This window comes from Furipterus horrens, unplaced genomic scaffold (assembly GCF_987537825.1).
Source record: "Furipterus horrens unplaced genomic scaffold, mFurHor1.1.pri manual_scaffold_3, whole genome shotgun sequence".
Classification (NCBI taxonomy): Eukaryota; Metazoa; Chordata; class Mammalia; order Chiroptera; family Furipteridae; genus Furipterus; species Furipterus horrens.
The window spans coordinates 31,270,881-31,293,878 of NW_028327173.1; the positions used below are offsets into that span (position 1 = coordinate 31,270,881).

At 36.9% G+C, this 22,998-nt stretch overlaps 1 protein-coding gene across 1 annotated transcript in view; it reads right to left on the reverse strand.

Moving 5' to 3' along the window:
- PIK3R3 (phosphoinositide-3-kinase regulatory subunit 3) overlaps positions 1-22,998 on the reverse strand; it is a 70,490-nt gene that overhangs the window by 14,800 nt on the left and 32,692 nt on the right. Inside the window, exons 3-7 of the mRNA XM_090269375.1 lie at positions 20,896-20,994; positions 12,624-12,804; positions 12,119-12,244; positions 6,543-6,685; positions 3,905-4,081 (exon numbers count right to left, since the gene is read on the reverse strand). Of these exons, the coding sequence (XP_090125501.1) occupies positions 3,905-4,081; positions 6,543-6,685; positions 12,119-12,244; positions 12,624-12,804; positions 20,896-20,994 (726 nt within the window). The remainder of the gene's footprint in view (positions 1-3,904; positions 4,082-6,542; positions 6,686-12,118; positions 12,245-12,623; positions 12,805-20,895; positions 20,995-22,998) is intronic.

Below are 22,998 nucleotides of genomic sequence, written 5' to 3' on the forward strand. Positions count from 1 at the left end.
CTCAGTGGATTGAGCACCAGCCTGCGAACCAAAGGGTCACCAGTTCGATTAACAGGGCACATGCCTGGGTTGCGGGCCAGGTCCCAGTTGGGGGCATGTGAGAAGCAACCACACATTGATGTTTCTCTCCTTCTCTTTCTCCCTCCCTTCCCCTCTTTCTAAAAATAAATAAAATCTAAATAAAAAAGCTCTTAAAAATATGAACAGTAAAATGACAACGAACCCATAATTATCAACAAATGAATCTAAAAAAACAAAAACAAAAACTAAGCAAACAACTAGAACAGGAACAGAACCATAGATATGAGAGATCATATGGAGGGTTGTCAGTGGGGAGGGAGAACGGAGAAAATGGGGGAAAAGATGCAGGGATCAAGAAACATAACTAGCAGGTTAAAATAAACAGGGCAATGTTAAAAATAGTATAGGAAATGGAGAAGCCAAATAAATTATATGCATGATCCATGGACATAAACTATGAGGGGACTGCTGGAGGGAACGGGGATATCATGTGGAGGGGGACACAGGGGGAAAACTGGGACAACCGTAATAGTATAATCAATAAAATATATTTTAAAAATAAAGAAGAGGAATACAACTTGTCTTACGCCAAATTTTATAACAGAACTTCACACTCCCTACACGAAAATGAAATAATATATGACATTTTGAAATGAAAAATCAGTTTTAAAAATTTTAACTTATAAGCTAAAATAAGGAGTGATTCACTACCTTAAAAACAACCAGACTATCACTGGTGGAAATGTAAAAACAGTGCAGTAGCCACTTCGGAAAAGCCTGGCAGTTCCTCAATGAAACACAGAGTTACAACGTGAGCCAGCAGTCCCACTCCTCAGCATATGCTCAGGAGAACTGAAAACACATGTCCATATAACACCTGTGTACAACGGGGGTGGACTGGAGAGCAACGGGGGAAAACTAGGACAAATGTAATAGAATAATTTTTTTTAATAATTTATTTTTTTGTTTATTTTATTTTTAGAGCAAGGGGAAAGGAGAAAGAGAGGGAGGGAAACATCACTGTGTGGTTGCCTCTCACTCGCGCCCCCAACTGGGGACCTGACGTGCAACCTAGTCATGTGCCCTGACTGGGAATCGAACCAGCGACACTTAGCTCACAGCCCGATGCTCAATCCACTGAGCCACAGCAGCCAGGTAGAATAATTTTTTTAAAACCTGTACACAAATAGTCAGAGCAGCTTTATTCATAACAGCCCCAATTTAGAACAACCCCAATGTCCATCAACTGATGAATACATAGTTAAATAAAATGTGGCATATCCAAACAATGGAATATGATTTGACCATAAAAAGAAATGGAGTATTGATACATGCTACACATGGATGAAACTTAAAAACATTAAGTTGAGTGAAAGAAGCTCCTCCCAAAAGATTACATATTACATGATTTCATTTATATAAAATGTTCAGAATAGGCAACAGAGACAGAAAACAGATGAGTGGTTGTTTAGGGCCAAAGGGAATAGGGTGATAGGGGGTGACAGGTTAAGAACACACGGTTTATCTTGGGGGTAATGAAAATGTCCCAAAATTGACTACGGTGATGGTTGCACAAATCTGTGAATATAATAAAAACACTGCATTATACACTTCAAAATGGGAAAATTATATGGGATGTAAACTATATCTCAATAAACATTTTAAAAGATTTTATTTATTTATTTTTAGAGAGAGGGGGAGGGAGAAAGAGAGGGAGAAAAACATCGATGTGAGAGAGAAACATCAATTGGTTGCCTCTTGTACACACCCTGACCAAACCTGAAACCCAGGCATGTGCCCTGTCTGGGAATTGAACTGTAACCCTTCACTTTGCGGGATGACACCCAACCAACTGAGCTATACCAGTCACGGCTCAATAAAATTGTTAAAAATAAATAAATAAGAGAACACAGAATCCTCCACAGAACTCTTTTAGCTGCAAACTCCCCTAGTACATATTATTTAAAACTCATCATTAATGTACCTGTATTGTTATGGTAAGTTATCCTTTATTTTTAATTTATGAATTTAAGTTTATTAATACCAAGTAAACTAAATGGTAATCATAAAAACTAACTCCTGATAAAAAAGAACTGCACACAAACAACCAAACTCCTGTTTCTAAAAAGAAATTTTAAAGGATTTTATATTTAAGAAATTTTTATTCTATGTTTAAGAAATGGAGTTCAATATTTAAGCTCTCAAGAACATCCTAGAAACAGTATACTGGGAATATCAGCAGATAATCTCATAAAATCCTTGTAGGCTACGCAGTGGGAAGTCAGGGAAATGTCCACACCCAAAGGGGGCTTGATGAACTAATGAGTCTCTAGTTAGGTACTGCACAATTCAAAACAGTACCAAAGAGAGCATACTCAGCATGCAGCACACATTTTACAACTACTCCTTCAGGACTGACCAGACAATTTCAGCATTGGAACAGGCCCAGCCCACCAATCCTAGCATTGTCTTTGTTAGAAACACTGGACTATCCTCCCTGAGACAACCCTTCCAAAAGTTAAGACTTGTCTGGGTCTCCCTAAACACCCTAATTGTCTTCAGTTGCAGGTCATGGCTTACACCCATAATGCTGTCAAAACTCTTTTATATTTAGCTCATTTAACTCATTAAAGAAACTTTCAAGTTCTAGTTTGCCATACTTATTCATGCCCCTTGGGATGGTATATTTCTAAACATCATTGCTTCCCAGGGCAAAGAAGCGCTTCTATTCAGTCCTTTGGTCTGTGGGAAAGACTTCTTGCTCATTTCTTCAGCTCATTAAGTGACTAGAACCATCTAAGTATTCCAAGAGTAGACACACCCTGATTTTAGACAAGGGCACCTCTTTGCCTTGTTTCCAAACCTCTTCTGTATGCAATATGTACTTGCTTGACTTTTTTGGTGCCACATTAGCAAACTGAAATGATATCTAGAGAGGAGTGTTAGTAAAAACTACCTGGCATAGTGCAGTTGTAATTGTTTGACCCCAAAACAATCACCTTAAATTTTCCACTACTGAAACTCAACAGCCACTGTTTCAACTTCTAAGCTTGTATTTTATTCCCTCTCCCGTTCTCTCACAGAGAGCCTGACATCTATGGAAAATACAGTCAGAGGTCTTTACTCCATCTTCTCCTGCCAGGAGTTTGAACTGAGTTGTTTTACATGCATGAAACTCATCAACATATTTCATAACAGTCTATTCTTTACCTAGAACTAAACCTAATATATTTTGCTTTCTCATGGATTTTTCTCTTTGAAGCTGTCATTTGTCCTAAAAACATAACCCATACAATTTGTTCTGATAATATATCTTTCAATCTATATTTGGAAAATATCCCTATATCTAGCTAAAGAACAGTTTTTCATAATATTAAAAAGTTGGATTGCACTCCTCAGATAAAGTTATCTTTCATGCCTGCTTTCAACACATTTCTGTTACTTAAATATAGGATTTCATTTATTAAAAATAAAAACCCTTTAACAGATTGTTCTGTACACTTATCTATAGGCCTGCACTATTAGTGTCCTTGCCTGTGCCCATGATGAATAATTTCTATTTCTGTGGTTCTACTATATTACCACTGATTCTGGTTTCTGTGTTTTAGGCAAACATTGCTCTGTATTTTTTAAGCAACAGAATTTTACTCATGCCACAGCCACCCCTGAGATTTCCAAGGCATTTGTACTGATTAGAGTTCTACATTGCCCCCACTTTAGGTAAACTCTGGTACCCCTACTACTAACAGGAATGCTTTCCTACATTCTTACAATTTCACTGTCTAGTTCTTGGTGACAAATCTGTTCTTCTACCTCTCTGTTTCTAGTGCCAGTAGTAATCTGGTGCTGGTGGTTCCCTCCCATACAGGCCCACACTACTTACACAAGGTGTTGATCGCGGATCTTGCGCAGCTGGATCAAGTCAGGTTTGATACTGTTCATTTTTTTATCTATTTCTCGGTTGTCCAAAGCTTGTTTCTTCAAATCCTGCTCTAGACGCATTTTGCTATCATGAATCTCACCCAGCCGTGATTTCAATTTGTCATAATTCATCATAATTCTGTGAAAATATTTGACATGTTAAGGCTAAAATAGGAGCCAGAGAGAAGCATTCTATAAAGTGAGCACAATCCTAATATCTTAAGTGTGGTCAACATCTGCTGTTTTTACCTGGCTCATATCCATTCCCACTCTTCTGGTAATAGCACCCTGATGGCACCTGATGGGTTCCCTACCCCATCTCAGATTCACGGATGAACAGCCACACAACCTAGCCTGTACAATAAAAGTATCCCATTCCAACTTGGGGTGGTGAACACACAATACATGTACATATGATGTGTTATAGAACTGTGCACCAAAAACCTGTACAATTTTGTTAATCAGTGTCACCCCAATAAATTCAGTAAAAAGGAAATAAAAAGTATTCCATTCCATCCTATTCATACCCTCAGGCCAAAGTGACTGCTGATTCAGGAATAGCAGTAATACCCAAACTGACTAATGAGAGGCAATTCCAGGACTTTTGCTAGAACTATATAGTAAGCAGAGATCCTTCTGCTGGGCTTGCTAAATTACGAGTATTTAGGTGATTCTAAGACTCCTGGTTGCTATACTGCCATCACATAAGGAAGCCTGCCTGAGGACAAAGCCAACATAGAGGAAAATGGAACCAAAAGACAAGAGTATGAGAGAGAATCCTGATGACCTTGTTTGGGCTTTGGATCAGGTTATGACTGAACAAGCTATATGTATGATATCAAAAGATAACACAATACAGCAGTTAAGGGCAATGGCTTCACAGTCAGCCTGCCTAAGTTTGAATCTCTGTCCTGCTACTTACTGTGTGGCTATGGGCAAGTTATTTAAATTCTCAGTGCCTTCATTTCCTCTTCTGTTTAAAATGGGTACTTAAATAGTACCTACTTCACTGGGTTACTGTGTAAATTAAATGTGGTAAAACATGTAAAAGGACTACACAATGCCTGATATAGCTTGGTAAGTACTCAGTACATGATGGCTATAAGCTTTCTAACCCACAAAGTTTTGCCGTGCTCTGAACCCTTAAGGCAACAATTGCTCACACTACTCATTTGTCATTCAATTTGTGGTTTTATATTACTATTAAAACAACATCATGTTACTTTACTTCCCTTTGCAACTCAACTACAAGTTCTTTTCTATTTCTTCATTATTAATAGTTTTCATTTATTGATAGTATATGCCAAGATACACACACAAACATGCCTTTCTGTATCATGAATGTGTGTGTGTGTATCACTTAATTCCCATAGTATTTCAACAAGGTATTATCCACAGCTATGGAGCAGGAAACAGGCTCAAAGACTTAAGTAACTCAATCAAGGCCACTTGGTTTCAACCATTGAACATACTGCCCCACAGCACTTTAGCCCTATTCTTTTGCACACAGAAGTTCACTAACATTTTGGTGTTAACATGAGAAATAATTTTACTTTTCCCTTGCATAGGATTCATTTTTATTTGTAATCCACTTCTTCACTCCTCAACCCACTGTCATCTGGTTCAGTCTTCCAATATTCCACTAAATTTGCTTTTACAATATTCTTCTGTTTGCTGGATCCAATACTTCTCATGCTGTTCATTCTCCCCATGTAATCTAATTTTTAGCATCTACTATCACCTACACACTTATGCCTCCCAAATATTTTCTGTACCTAATTTTAAATCCAATAACGTTTTAGACAAATCCATTTGGGTCCTCACAGGAACCTCAAACTCATTACTTCCAACCCCAATCTCCCCTCACATACTCTCTATTTTGGTGAATAAGACCACCCCTTAGTGACTCATATTCCTTAGTCACTAGGAATAATCTTTGACTTATCCCACATCTATCATTCCTACTCAGGCCTTAAGGTCTCAGCATTTCCATTAACTCCACCTTCTTTCCTGCCATTGCTCTGGTTCAGGCCCTCACCATCTTTTAACCTGATGATCACAAAGACTGCAGTTGCCTGCAATAGTCAGTCTGCCATTCCTGCCTATGGTCTTGTTCTACTACCAGTTTATTTTCAGACTGCTGCTGTTGATTTTCACTTCAACAAATATTCAATAAGCACCACTATGTACTCTCCAGCATCATAACAGATGCTATAACTATCAGGGAAAATAAGCCAACATCCTTACTTTCAACAAGCTTGCAGTTAAGTGAGTAAACGTTACAGTAGGGATCAGAACCAGATACTGTAGGGGTAGGAACAAAAAGCCTCCAAATCAGTCTAGGGAGTCAGGGAAGATTTTCTAGAGAAAGTCATGTCTAAGCTGAGTCCTAAAGGGTGAGCAGGAGTTAACATTTAGGAGGATGGAGAAAGAATGCAGAAAAGAGGAGTTTCAGTTTGATGCCACGACTGGGAATAGCGAGTATTTCCACATGGAAGGAATGTGAAGTTTGAGGGGTAAAAGCAAACACAACAGAGATTATTGGGAAAGAAAAGACATCTTGTATCACTAATGTTCTTGTAGGTATTAGGCAGATTTACCGTTCAATTTCCTTTTCATTCCCCTCTCTACGAAATCGCTCTATGTATTCTTTGCGATATTGTTCTTGTGTGTGACATTGCTCTTCAAATATTTTAATTGTTTCATTAAAAGCTTCAATTGCAGTCCGCTTCATCTGTATTTCCTATAGGAGAGAAAAATAAAAGACATACGTTTCATTTTCTTAACTTTTTTTTTGTACCTCTGTTACAATTCCATATAAGATAATTCAGAAGTCTAAAACAGCAATTTTCAACCTTTTCCAACTCATGACACACATAAACTAATTACTAAAATTCTGTGGCACACCAAAAAAAATATTTTTTGCTAATCTGACAAAAAATAGGTATAATTTTGATTCATTCACACTGGATGGCTATTATTGTATTGGCTGTTGTCATTTTTTTGACCATCTAAGGTAAAAGAGGTCAGTGCCTCTAACTAAATAGTCAGGTATTACATGCTTTAAAAATGCTTATGGCCCAGCCAGGTGGCTCAATTTGTCAGAGCGTCATCCTGTGCACCAAAAGGCTGCAAGTTAGATTCCCTGTTGGGGCACATACCTAGGCTGCGGATTCGATCTCTGGTTGGGGAGTGTATGAGAGACAACTGATCAATGTCAATCTCCCTCTCTCTCTCTCTTTCAAATCAATAAAATCAATAAACATATCCTCTCTAAAATCCATAAATATATTCTCGGTTATGGATTAAAAAATAAATAAGTAAAAATTTTTGTGGTACACTGGTTGAAAATCTCTGGGCTAAAAACAAGGCCCTTTATTTAACTCCTATTCCTATTATTTATATGCCCAATGTATTATTCAAACCCTAAAATAAAATAAAAGAACTATTACCTGAAATATAGCTGAGAACCACAGAAAGACCTCTGTGTTGCTAAGAGGGATTAACCATGAACAGCTTGAAGACAATAATGAAGTTTTGCCTTTGCACCTGTTGTAGTGCTGACCCCCAAAAGATGCTGAAGGAGTGAGTGGATACAGCAGAGGAGTTCATGAACCAACATACAAAGCCTTATTCCCAGAAGAGCCCTTTAAAGTATTTATTCTTACTTTCATTTCTAAAGCATGTAGTTTTCCAAACAGATTCATCAGTAGATTAATCAGATTAGAAGCAGAAAATGAAAACGGGAAGAATAGTTGCTAAAATCAGATGCAGAGTAAGATGAAAAACTAAAAACTCCATAAAACAAAAGCCCAGTAGGCGAAGACTTGCAGCACTAGGGTAAGTAGTCCCATACATTTCAATGAGCTCTGAGGGCATTTGTAGACTTTGGCATCTGACTCATGACCCCTCTAAAACCTTCAAAGAGGATTAGATTTTGTTCAATTTACTTTAGAAAGTCAAGAAACATGTATAAAGGTATAGATAGATTACTATCCTGAATGTTTACAATTTTTAAAGTTTTGGTGCTTATGAGATAATTCCTCAACTATCCAGCACTGATTAATTTCAACAAATGATTAGTGAAAACCCACTGTACAGAAAATACCATGTGGTGATAAAGAGCAAGATTTGGAATACACGGGTGAAACAGATTTCTAAACTTGAATAGATTTTGTTTCATGTCATAATAGAGGAAATCAAGCAGGGCGAATTAGTTACTCATTGTTTTACAGAGGCTTCACGGAGAAGGCAATATCTGAGCTCAGTCTTAAAGAACTGGGGTAGAGGGGAAATCCAGCACTGCACATAGATGGCATGTACATGAAATAATAGCGGATGTTCAGGGATACACAACTGTTCAGTAGTGTTGGAACACAAGGGGATTGGCTGAGGAAGGAAGCTCAAGTATTTGTGGTGTTCTTTTTTCAAAGAAAACACCAAAAATTTACATTTTACTAACACTGGTATATGCATTGGTAGATAGGACAGCAAACGGAAAGGTATTTGGCATCACTGCCAAAGCAGCAGCTCCCCCATAAACAATGCCACTATACCTACCACCAAAACTATAAACCTACCTGTATCTACCCCCTTTCTTCCTCCTCCTTTTATTCACTTGCTCCCTGGGTCTCACCTCCTCTTCCTTCCTCAGGTACTTCGTCCATCACATCAGGCAGCCTCTCTTACATCATTAGCTCTCCCAGTCGAATGGTTCCTTCTCATCAACACACAAGAAGTTCTAGCTACACTGCTCTGAAAAAAATCCTGGACCCTAAATTCTCTCCCAGTCACAGTTAAGCTTCTTGAAAAAGTTGTTTATTTGGTTTTCTTTCCTCATCTCTCATTCACACTCCAATTCACCCTAATTCTGGCTTCTGTACTCACCATTCCACAGAGCCTGCCCCTTCCAAGGCCACCAATGATCTCACTGCCAAGTTCCCGTCTCTTATCCCAATCTATCATTAAGTCCTATCACTTTTCTTCCTATATACAGTCTATTCTCACCTTGTGCCAACTCTGGCTCAGGATACACCATCTCTTTCACATTCTCTGGTAAGAATTCACTTACATCAAAGCAATTTAGATTTTACCCAAGATTTCATAGAAATACAGAGGAATAACTCTAATAAACACTATAGCATGAGGAGGTCTAAAACACTTACAAATGAAGGTCAATTTTTTAATCTCTCTTTAACACTTACTGTCCCAGCACACCTCCTCTACTAATCACTGGATCACTCCCTTTCCTCCTGCACCTCCCAAAGCTTTAAGCCTTCATGGCTTGTCTGTGCTCAGCCCTTGCTCTGAATTCTCACATAGAGAAATTTAGCTCTCTTCTATCTTCGACCCACTAGTGTCTTTTTGATTGCCTCAATCTAACCCCCACACCCAGCTCTCCAACCAGGGATTCCAAGTCCAGAATCCAGTCTCATTTCAACTGCTCAGAACTCATAATCTGCTGTGAAATCCCCAGTATTACTAAGTATGTTCACAGCATGTTGAGCTTTCTCAGCTTTCTCCAGCCATGAGAGCAGAAAGGCAGCTCAATACCAAGCAAAGCCACATACAACAGTGGCCATTTTTTCTAGGTGCTATTCACAGGAAGGTTAGCCCTTTCCTAGACTCCATTTCATACCATAAACCTTGCAGAAGGTGGAGTGCTTCTGGTTCATTATCTTCCATAAATTCATTCATCAAATAACTGAACCCTATACACCAGGCATTATATGATGTGTTCGGGATACATAAGTGAATAAACTTATATAAAGATTCCTGCCCTCTAGGAACTTACAGTTTAAAGGGTTATAGAGACAATAAATAACAGACATGGTAAGTAAATTCGTCGGCAGCTGTCCGTCTCGAGAGACGATGGTGTAGCTTCTTAAGAGTCTATCTGCACCGCCGAGAATGGCTGTGCAGTCCGACTCGGGAGTGACATGGTATCTGTCTCCTCCCGTGTTGAATCGACATCTTGTGATGACGCTGAAGCTACAGAGCCTGGGCAGGGTAATATGGAGGGTCTGCTGTTGCCCATGCAGCAGACCCCCCCTCTCTTCGCAGCTGAAGGGTCCAAGGGAAAGACGGAGTCGATACAGCTTGGGTTCAGGTGCGCCGCAGGAGTTGCCGGTGTTGACTACAACGTCAAACCGCCTTAGGGACTCCGGCTCCGGATTTTCTGTCGGGGTTTACTCCCTTAGCCTTTCCCCTGAAGAGGTATGCCGCAAGGCAGCGGAGGTTTTTTGGAGTCAGAGTTTTCCTTCTCTGATGTACCCTGACTGGAAGATCGAACCAGCGACACTTAGCTCGCAGGCCGACGCTCAATCCACTGAGCTAAACCAGCCAGGGCAGGTAAGTAAATAAACTACATAGATTGCTAGTAGATAACAAGTATTGTGAAAAAAAGGTAGAGTGGGAAAGGAAAGTTGGAATTTGAATTGCAATTTGAAATAAAGTTGTCAGGTAGGCCTTACTTTGATGACAACATTTGAGCGAAGACTTGAAGGAGGTGAGGGGGTTGGCCAGGTGACTGGCTATCTAGGGGTGAGGGGATGTGTTTCAGGCAAGGAAACAGCCAATGCAAGCACACAGAGGTAGGAAGCAGGTCTAGTATATTCAAGGAACAGCAAAGAAGCTACAGTGAGAAGAGAGTTTAAGAAATGAGGTCCAGACTTCTGATCAAATAGCAGCACAAGTAAATAGGGTACTGGCCTCCTCCTACAACCACATCAATTATAACTAAACTGCAGAACAACCATCAGTCAGAACCACCTGAATCTGACTGAATGGAAGTCTTACAACCAGAGAGTTAGCAGAGTATCATGAGTAGACTAGGTATTCAACAAATGTTTTTGGGTGGTTATACTGAACTTTTTTAACCAGATTCTCTGGCTGTCTCTCCCCAATACACACTCACTCAAATATAGTTGGGGGTGCCATTATATCCATCTTACAGATGGAAACTTTAAACATAGAAAAACTCTCTCAGCCCTGGCTGCTGTGGCTCAGTGGATTGAGTGTCGGCCTGCGAACCAAGTGTCGCTGGTTCGATTCCCAGTCAGGGCGCATAACTAGGTTGCACGTCAGGTCCCCAGTTGGGGGCGCATGAGAGGCAACCACACAGTGATGTTTCTCTCTCTCTTTCTCCTTTCCCCTCTCTCTATAAATAAATAAATAAATAAATAAATAAATAAATAAATAAATAAATAAAATTGTTTAAAAAAAAAGACTCAAGGGACATAAGCAATTTTTAACATAACCAATATTAGAAAATAAATCTCTTGAATTCTAGTTCAATTAGTTTTATATATTTTAAGAAGGTAACACATGCACACAGAAAAATAATCAAATTTAAAAGGATATATAGTAAAGGGTAAGTTTTCTACTTTTGGACTCTTACTGTCTTAATGATCCTACCCAAAGGATGTATCAGTTTCTGACCAGAAACATTATGAGCACATATTAACATGTATACATATATCACCCTCTACATGCTTTCTTTTTTTAACCATAAATGAAAGTATACTACATACATTTTTCTACAGCTTGCTTTTTTCTTTTTTACTTAATATATCTTAATATATCATTCAAAATCCATAAACACGGGATCCCTCGTTCTTCTGATGGTTATGCAAGGCTTCCTCCTCCTCCCCTACAGCTAGCTATGATCTGCAACTATGTCTAGCCAGTGGAAGGAAAGTGGAAGTGGTGTGTGTTTCTAGCAAGTAGCCTTAAAAATAGGAAACATTCCTTTCTCTTTCCTATTCTTCCTTCCAGTTTGCTAGAATATAGTTGTCATAGCTGATATTGGAGTAAGCCAAATCCACAGACAGAAAAGAATCAAGACAGAAGAACCCTAGGCCCTGATAACTGTGGAGGTGCCATAAAAGCCCTGAATTGCCTATACATAAAATAAAAATAACTTTCTAGCCGAAGCCTTTGTTACTTTATTTTTTTGTTACTTGCAGTCAAACCTTATCCTAGTTAATACTGATATAAAATATATCCTTAACCAATAAAAAATTGATTTATGAATGGGAGAGAAATTTATATCAACAAAGTCTCATAAACTAGTTAAGATATTAAGACAACTAAAGAATGTCAGGCAAATTAAAGAAAATCTGATGTAACTGTAACATTGCATACTTATTGGCCTAAATAACAAAAATATACTAACCTGGGATGTTCTGGTATATTCTTCATATAGCCTGTCATATTCTTTACTCTTTTCCTGATACTGAGAGTGGTACTCCTGCAGTTTTTTACCTACTGCATCAATGTTATCTTCTTTTACCAACTGATCCTATGCAGGTAAACAAAAGAAATAAAGAATGTTAACAATTCTGACATTAATTTTAACATCTGTTTATTTTTAAATTGTATTTCTACTCTAAGTTTAATATCAAGCATGCAAAAGCACTAAATCCTTTTGTTAACACTAAATAGTTAATACCTTAAAAATAAAGAATAAATAGAAAACAAAAGTATTTTTAAAGTTAATAAATATATGCAAAAATCTATTAATAGTTGCCACAAAATAAGTCCTAAAATTCTTAAATCTTCAGTAGAAAATTTTAAGTAGATGTCTTTTTTTAAAACTGATAAGCCTGATAAATTAGAATCAAATGATGTTCTTAAGTAATGACTTGCTGAATAGCTATCAAGAACTTTTGTAATCATACCTGTTGGTATTTGGACACTGGGTACATCAACTTCACATCAAGTTTGGGATTATACTGAGCAAGAGATTCATGATGGTAGTGGTTAATGAGCTCCACCACAGAATTAAATGTCAGAGGATCAGAAAAGCCATATTTACCATCTCGATGATAGATCTTTATTAACTTATTATTGCCTCCCTTCCTGCAAACAACAAAACAACAACTGTAGTTTTTTCCCCCAAAATTCTACTAAAGTACTACTTTCATATGAAGATATAAAAGCTTGATGTCACATAATAAATAAGTTTTATTATGTTGAGGTTGGAACAGGTGAAAGGGTATGTAATATTATGTGTGTAACAGTATATATAATACCATGTTATTTTTACAACTATTTCTTTTGTCTACAAATATGTTACTTATTAAAGGTCAAAAGAATCACTTAAAAAATACTGTATTGTATCTTTAGTTTATTTTCTGAATGAGTTATCTAACTTAAATTCTATCAATATATTTTAAGGAAGAACAGAAACAATCTCTTTAGGACCTAAAGCTATGTAGTTGTATGTCTGTGGAGGGAAGCAGAAGCCATCTCTACTTAAAGGGGGATGATAAACATTTGTCACACAATCACCAACAACACTCAAGGTCTTATTGTCAATGACCAAAGAAAATTAAGCTGCTTGAATGATTTATGAATGAGTACTTTATCTAGCACCTTACATTATTTTGTCTTTTATATTTGCTTATAATTCTTGGAAATAACTATTTAGGCCACAGAGTATGTAAATGATTCAGCGTCATTCAGTTCTTTTACAAAGTATAACTTGAAAGAGCCATTTACATTAGATAAGTGTAATTTGATTTTTGAATAGTTTCAACCATTTTTGTTTATTGAGTCCTATCCAATGGTCCCTTAAAAGATCATTTATAACCAAAGCTTAAAATTGCAATGTTTTGTAAAGTCCTTTAAGGTATAATCTAAAACAAAGGTAAGTTGATTCACTACATCTTAGCAAAATACTGCAGTTCCCACTCAACTCTTCTCATAGCAGCATGCAGACTTAACGGGAGAAAAATATGCCTCTATATCTCTATGCCATGCTATTATACATGATAAATGAGGTTGGGATCTGTGAAAGTACAAACACAACAGGATTTATGGATTGATTTAAAATAAATAATGCTTTGAAGGTATTTAGATGAATGAAAAATTATTCCTATAAAATGTACATTGAAGGACCGACCACACAACCGTATATGTGGGTACACCCACACGTATACTCACAATAAATGTAAGCTGGCCTCTCTGCTAGAGAAATGTTAAAAGGCACTCATTCATTCAAAAATATTATTGAACATCTACTATGTGCCAGGAACTATATGACTCTAGGTGGATACAGTAATAAACAAGCCATCTACAATCCATGCATTTGTGGGACTTAACAGTTTAGAAGCATGAGGAACATATCTCCACCTTTAAGCTTATAAAGAGGATAAAGAATTTCTCATCAAGATAGAACAAAAAAATAAACAACTATCAAATGGTAATAAGTTCTATGGAAAAAAATTAAGCAGAGTAAAGGGAAGAGATAGTTGTGGGAGTGGAGGAATAGCTATGTTGTATATGTCGCACAAGGAAAACCACTCTGCTCAGAGTCCTAAACCAAGTGAGCGAGCTATAAAAGCAGATACCTGCAGGGAGAGGGGGGTGGGTTTAGGCAGACAGGAACAACAGTTCAAAGTCCCTGATGTAGAAGCAAGCTTGACATATTTGAAAAATGGCAAGGAGGCCGTTTTCAGCAAAAGGGAGAGTAGTAGGAGATGAAGTTTGAGATGTAAAAGCAGCTTAGGTCAGGTAACAGCCTAGAGCCCATTGTAAGGATTCTGGCTTTTACTGAGTAAGATGGGGAGAAATGAGGGTTTTGAGCAGAGTATCATCTATCGTGTTTTAAAAGGCTCATTCCAGTCACTGGGTAGAGAAAAGACCATGCAGAGTGGGCAGGGGTAGAAGTAAAAAGATCAGTTGGCAGACTATTAAAATAATCTAGGCAAGAGAAGATGGTGTCTTGAACAAGGATAACAGCAGTGGAGAGACAGAAATAGTGAGATTCTGAATATATTTTGAAGAGAGAGCTGATAGGATGTGCTAATGGCCTGAATATGGGTATGAGAGAAAGACAAAAGTTAAATGATTTTAAGGTTTTTATCTTAAGCAATTAGAAGAACATAACTGTCATTTATTGGAAATGAAGAAAGTTACATTAAAAAAACATATTTAAACAGGAAAAAACATTTTGCTTTTAGACAGGTTAAGTGTGAGATGCCTAGTGAACATCCAAGAGCAGATGATTGACCCAGCAGCCTACTGGAAGAATCTAAAGTTCAGAAGAAGGTCTGGGCTAGACGTATAAAACATTCATCACCCTGTAGATGCTTTCTGAAGATAAGCACAGCTGAACAAGAGAAGAGGTCCAGGTCTAGGCCCCAGAGTACACCAATGATGATTTGGCTTATTGGTCAGGGAAATAAGGAAGAACCAGCAAAGGAAATGAAGAAAGTAAAGGAAACCAAAAAAGAGAATTAAGAGTTCTTAAAAACAATTTTTTTAAAGCATTTCAAAAAAAGAGAAAATGATCAACTGGGTAAATGACCTGGGGCTTGACAAAGTAGAGATCACTAAGTGATCTTGACAAAATGGTTTCAGTGGAGTGCTAAAGATGGAAGCCTGACTGGACTGGATTAGAGAGAATGAAAGAAGAGGAAGAAATGCTGAGAGACAACTATCTTGAAGAATACTGCTGTAAATAAGAGCAGAAAAATAGGGAAACAGCTGGAAAGAGAAATAGAGTCAAGGGAATTTTCTTCATTTACTGTTCTTAAATGGGAGAATAGAGCATATTTATATGCTAATGGTGACTCAGTAGAGAGACAAAAACTGTTGATCCAAAAAAAAAAAAGACAAGATAATTCCCAGGGGATGTCCTTGAATAGATTAGATAGAGGTGGGATCCAGTCCACAAAGTAAAGAAGTAGATTCCAGACAAGAATATAAAATCTCCTGCTGGAACAGGAGAAAGGCAGAGTCTTCACATTCAAGTGCAAGTATGCTGATAGCTTGGTAATAGTAGCATAAGGGAGTCATATCTCTTCTGGCACCTTCCATGTTCTCAGCAACTTCTATAGGTAAAGGGGGTAAGATGTGCTGTTGATTTGAAGAGAAAAAAAGAACATGTCAAATCGTCATCTAGGAAAGTGGGAAAGCAAATGGATTGCGGAAATGCAGAAATTCAGCTGGGCAGTACTAAAGTCCTGCTTAAGATAAGTAGTCACAAATTTAAATATGAGACTAGTCAGCATGGTGTATTTTTCTTCAAATTTAGCTGTCCAGGTATAGGCAGGAATGGAGAGCTGAATTTAACAAGTGTTGGAATAGTATAGTTAGGTGACTAAAATGGAGGGGGAGAGGAGCAGGCTCAAACCACAGTCACCTTCAACTCCCTCTCAACCTCTTATGTATTCTACTGTATTATCAAATCCCTTTGCTCTTAGCTCCCCGCTACCTTACTTTGACTTAACTCCTTTCTTAGAGCCGCTATCCTAGTTACAGTGTATTCAGTCTTTAAATCATGTCAGTCCCTTCGTTAAAACCCTTCATTATTTTTTTTTTTTTTTTTTTTTTGCACTTAGAAATAAAATTCAAATTCCTTACCATGGCTCATTAGGCTCTGTATCTGGCTTCTTCCCACTTTCAACTTCATCTCCTACCACTGTGGTTCACACTGTGAGCCAGCCAGAGTGGCCTTTCTATTCAATGGATCCACCAAATCTTCCCCAAACCAGTGTCTTTGCATTTCCTGGTCCCTCTCCCTAGAACACTTCTCTGGCTGCATCTTTCTAATCCTTCAGTTTTCAGAGGTCATATCCTCATAGAGGTCCTCTTTTTCAAAACTATCTTAAATTCCCTTTCCTCATATTCTCTATCATATAATCCTATTTATTCCCTATATAGCACTCCATAACTGTGAAGTTACTTTTTTTTTAATGTTTTAATTGATTTTTAGAAAGGAAAGGACACAGAGAAACATTGATGAGAGAGAGGAACCCATCAGTTGCCTCATAGAAGCGTCCCGACCAAGGATCAAACCTGCAACCTAGGTACGTGCCCTGGCTAGGGATCAGGAATCAAACCCTCAACTTTCTGGTGCACAGGATGACATTCCGACTAACTGAGCCACCCAGTCAGGGACCTCCTACCCCCACTCCTACCCTCACCCCTGAACATAAACACTACAGACAAAAGACCGTGTTTGGCTTGTTCATCATTTCCTTTTCCTAGAGCAGTAACTATTAATACTGTGGGCACTCGATAAATATTAAATTATTAAAGAATAAATCCTCTTCTGTATCACCATTACCTCTCAATTCTTAATAGCCTTCCAACTCTACTAGTTAGTGTCTAGCTTCTTTTTCTCTTTTTATTCTTATAGACTATTCTTATAGTCTGATCATGCAACTTCCCTGATGAAAAAATGCAATGGTTCATCCTGCCTATCTACAAGATTAAATACAAATTCCAAATTTTAGAATTCAAGGCCCTTTTCCAACTTTCTATCATTCTATACTCCCTACCACTTTTTCCCCTTTATAAACTCTATGCACTAACCAAATGGGAGTGCATCTCACAGAACAGGACTTCATAGAATTATCACCTCCATATCTTTCTCCTCTTGTTATCTAATCCTGCAAACCGCCCCCCTACTTTCTACATATCCAAACCTATCCCCTTCTTCAAAATACATTGCAAATGCAATTTCTTTCATGATAAACAGCCTTTTATATCCTCTCAAGCTATCTCTTGCCCTCTTTTTAGCACTCAAAGCACATTGTTTGTACTTGTTATTTTAGCGTAATTCAAAGCACTTTCTTTTTATTCCCTTTACCCTCACTAGATTGTCTTCTTCGAGACAAAAGTTTTAATTCATTGTTAGCTCTTCTGCAGAGTAACTAGCACTGAGCTATGAGTATTTACTAAATTGAATTAAGACCAGAACTTTTCTGCCTAGCAAAATATATCAAGACCCAGCTCAATTTTTATTTCCTCTGAGAAAAAGTGTTTCTTTCTCTCATTTATTCCTTCCTTCAAATAGTTACTGTGTACCTACTATATGTCAGACCTTGTGCTAGATACATGAAAATTTTAAAAGATTCTTGTCAATGTCCATCAACCAATGAACAAAATATAGTATATAATACAACAAAATATTATTCAGCCTTAAAAAGGTAGGGAATTCTGACATATGCTATAACATGTATTAAACTTAAAGATATTATTCTACATTAAATAAGCCAGATACAAAAGGATAAATATTGTATGAGTCTACTTATATTAAGTACCTAAAATAGTCAAATTCAGAGACAGAAAGTAGAACAATGGTTACCAGGGACTAGGAAAAGGAAAATGGGGAGAATTCTAATATAACACTTAGTACTCTGCATTAAGACATGATATAAATGTGCCTCCCGTATTTCATCATTACACACCTAGGTTATGAATTCTTGAGAGAAAACCATGTCTTATTTATGTTCATAACCCCGGCCCTAGCACAATATCTAGCAGAAAGATAATCCTCTAAACAATAAAATGGGCTGCCTCAAAAGGAATATGCTAGCTCCCTATGACTGAAAGATCACATGGACACTCAATAATGGCCCTTTCTGAAAAATATTATGCAGAGAATTCTTGCATCTGGAGAAACCCAAATGAACCAGGTAGTATTAAAGATTCCTTCTAGCTATAGGTCTCTACGTTAGTGGCCCTAGACTAGAAAGCTTTAAGCGGGACCCGTTGCTGGCCTTTGTTCATGAAAAGCATTGAAACATCAGATAAGTTACATAATTAGCAGGCTCTTTTCCTCATCCCAAAGATATAAAAATTGTTGCTTTTAATTGGTTGTAATTAAGAACCTACCTATTATAAAATAGCACCTTAGTGTAGGATTAAAACCATTTTCCAGATAAATAAGGACATTTATTCATTTAATAACTATTTATTAGGCATCTGTTATCTAATGCCTATCCCTTACCACACACTAATCTAGACTCTGGGGATACAGCAATGATTACACAAAATCCCTAATCTTAGAGAACTTAAATTTGTTGTGGGGTGAGATAGATGAGATGGGAGAGAAGATGAAAACAGAGAGCAGCCCACACAAAGAAGTAAATTGAGGTAATATACATTCTCGGAGGCTACTTTGGATTGAATGAGTAGGGAAGATCAGAAGAGGTGGCATATATGTAGAGATCTGAATGACAAAAAGGAACCAAATATGCAAAGATCAGAAGGAACAGTTATTGCAAAGGCCCTAAGGCAGGAATAAACCTCACTTGTCCAAGATACAGAAAGGCTAGAGGGATTGAATGTAATGCAGAGAGAGAATGACAAGAAGTGAGGTGTACGAAGGAGACCAAGACTGGGTTAAATAGAGTTTTGTACGTTAGAATAAAATCTAAATTCTTTACTTTAGATGCAGCAGAGAAACTTAAAAGAGTTTTAAGCAAAAGAGTAATCAGACTCATATCTTAAAATTATCACTCTGGCTATTGTGCAGAAAATGGTCAACAGGGGTGGGAAAGATTAGAAATTTTAAGATGCTGGGAGGCCTACTAGGAGGAGACTACAAAAGATGAGGCAGGATGATGGCGGCTCAGATTTATATGGTAGAGAAGTGTGAAGAGATTACGAATATAGATTTGGAGATAGAGTTGGCAGGACTTGTTTAATGATGAATTGGATGTGAGGGTGAGAGAAAGAGAGAGAACAGGATGTGAGGCTTGAGTAACTAGAGATGGTGGTTTGGTTTTTTAGAAGAGGAAAGAGTTGAGTAGAAACAGTATGGGTAGGGGGAGTTGGGTTTGAAATAAAAAATTCTGCATTGACCATGTTAAAATTAGTATGTCCCCTAGTTATTTAGTGGTAAAAGCAAGCAGGCAACTGGATATATGCATCTGAAGTTCTGAAGATCAGAGCTGAAGATAAGGTTTATGAATCATCACCACATAATTGCATATTAAAGCATGGGACAGGACAAGCTTCACTGTGGGAGAATGAATCCAGAGAAGAGGAGGCCCGAGTTTGAACTGGGGAACACTTAACATTTAGATATTGAGCAAAGGAGTGGCCTAGAATTATAAAGAAAATCAGAAGAGTATGACTAATGCTACTAACAGGTCACGTAAGGTAAGAAGAGAGAAGCAGTCACTGATTTAGCAGTCCCTGCAGAATGGTAAGACAGAAGTCTGATCAGAGTGGAAAAAAATTATGTTGAATGAATCAAGTAAAACATTGATTATTCCTCAGCACAACTGAAGCCCTAAGGTATTAACTTCTTAATGTCTTTACTAATATAGTGACTCCAAATTTCTAGCATAAAATATAGGATTATTTTTCTTAAAGATACCAGGATAGAAAGGCGGCAAAGAGCCAAATAAATCTGCACTTGAACCAATCCTCTGCCACTTACTAGCTATGTGTTTTTAGGCAAGTTTCTTAACCAGGCTAAGCTTTAGTTGCCTCATCTATAAAATGGAAATATTAATACCTATACCTCATAAGGTTGTTGTGAGAAATAAATATTACATGTAAAATGCTTAGTACAAGGAATTGTTATTGTTGTTGTTATTATTCTTTATTAAAAAAACAAGACTTTATGTAATTAGACTATTTTAATTATTAAAACTAATTGTGGAAATATATAAAGCAATTTTCCTAATCTTTTAAAATATATGTTCCATCTTTGTAAAGTGAAACATCCACCACTTATGAGATTTTAATATGCTCACATGGGTGGCACAATACAGACTGAGAATTGCTTTGTCTTCTACATATTGTCATCTACCTAAATAAGGTTGAGTAATAACTCTCTGAAGTCTACATTAAGAGAAATAACAGGGTTATTAGAGGGGAGGATTACCAACATATTATTAATAATCTTAGGCTGTGCACATGACTTCTACTTCACTCATAAGGTCAACAGTATATATCTTATTTCCCTACTAGGGATTTTAGCTTTTTCACTTTATTGCTACATAAAAATAAAAACTGTTATTTTATAAGACATTTAAATATTTAATGTATAGAAAAAAGTTAAAACAACTAAAAATTATGTATGTAGATTAAATACAAATATGAAAAATATGTATACAAAGATTTAAGTAAAATACAGAAATATTAGTATACCCAGAAATAAATAATGCTAAAACAGTAACCAAAATGCTGCAAAATACTCACCGCAAAGTCAAGGTATAATCTCCCTGCATTTTTGTTGAGGCATCCCTGACCAAGAAGGTACCATCTGGCATGTCCCGTAATTTGTCATTTACCTCCTCCCTGAAGAATTGTAGAAAACATGAAAAAAACATAAGCATCATTTGTTCTCTTCACATATTATTAGGGCTAGTTGGGAGGTGCGTATGTCTAAGGTTATAGAATCATGGGGCCTTCAGAGATCATTTAGCTCCTCCCCAAGATATGTTCATTCTATTTTGATTTTCAGTGTTATGCAATCTAAGGAAGGTTTGTTTACATCTTAAACTCTTCCAGGTTTCAACTGTCTATAGGGGATAGTGTTTCCATTAAGCCTTTGGAGTTTCCTTAGGCAGGTCTTAAATTGCAGAATTTCAGGAAAAACCAGCAGCTGTTTAGAAAGATTATATTTAAGCAACAGTGGCAGCTGTGTCTGATCAGAGGGGAAGAAATTCACTAAATTCACAATTTTTTAATATTATATCCTCCAATATGAATTTATACTGATAAATTCCTCTGAAGAGCTGGTTTGGAACTTTAAGGAACAACACTAGAACACTCAAAGAAAATGGCAGGGCATAAAAGATCCTTGAATTATAGAACTACATGGTCTTAAAATATAAATTGAAATGGTATTTAAATATAATAGAATCTTTTATTGTACAATGCTAAAATAAAAATTTTCTAATAATATAAAATATACTGTCTTCCTTAAAAAATTAAATATAGAATTACGATATGACCCAGAAATTCTATTTCTGGGTATATACCCAAAAGAAATGAAAGTAGGAACTGGAACATTTATACACCAATGTTCATAGCAGCATTATTCACTAGCCAAAAGCTGGGAACAATCCAAACATTCATCAAAGCCAAATGTCCAGATGAATAAATATATATATAATGGAATATTGTTCAGCTTTAAAAATGAAAGAAATTCTGACACATGCTACAAACAACAGGGATAAGCCCTGAAGACATTATGCTAAGTAGGCCAGTCACAAAAAGCTAAGTATTTTATGCTATCATTCCACTTATATGAGGTACCTAAAGTAGTCAAATTTATAGAAACACAAAGTAGGATGGTGGTTGCCAGGGAAGGGCTGGGGGAATAGGAAGAGGAAAGATGAGTTAGTGTATTATTAATGGGTACCGAGCTTCACCTGGGGAAGATGAAATAGTTCTAGAGAAGGATGGTGTTGATGGTTGAACAACAATTTAAATGTACTTTATGCCACTAAATGATACATTTAAAAATGGTGAAAATGGTAAGAAAAAAAGAAAAAAATGAGTGCCACTTTGGTAATGGGAGAGAATAGACAAGAGAAGGACAAGCATATTGAGAAATACAGCATCAACCTGAAACCTGACTTGGCAGAAATGTGTAGTGCTTTTTAAAGACAAGAAAACAGAATATTCAAATTTAAAATATATACAGGGGTGGGCAAATGTGTTTTTACACTTGTTTATATGAAAAAAGACATGCAGCTTATGATTATTACAATAGCTTTATTAACTCAAAAGGATATCACAATGCACCTGTAAACCTACTTTTGCCAACCTGTGTGTATATGTGTATACATTCTTTCTCTAGATTCAAAATTTTCCAAAACCACATTTTACCAAGAGCAAATCTTTCCTAGAGTCCTGTTTCCCCAAATGAGATGTGCCTGTTTCCCAAAATGAGATGTGTAAAGGGTGCATCAGAATCACTTAGGGGGGTTGTGAAATGCAGATTCCTGAACCCCACCCCAATTAATTCTTGTCCATATAGAGGTTATGGAACCAGTGCCTTAGAAACAAAAGGTAAGGAAAATTAAGTGCCTAAAACATGTGCGACTATCTTAAGCGTATGCATCATTTATTCAGAAATGTATCCTCAATACAGTATTTAAAGTATAATCACACTCAGAATTTAAAGATCTTCTTGTCACTTTTTTTGTGGGAAGAAAAGCTTTAAAAAGTTTTAAAAATGTTCTTGTACAATCTCTTAAATAGTAATCTTTAAATGACAACTAATGGTATATTATAATGTTTCATTTTTCCTACTAATTCTTAAAAATTATTTTTTGAAAACTGCATTACATT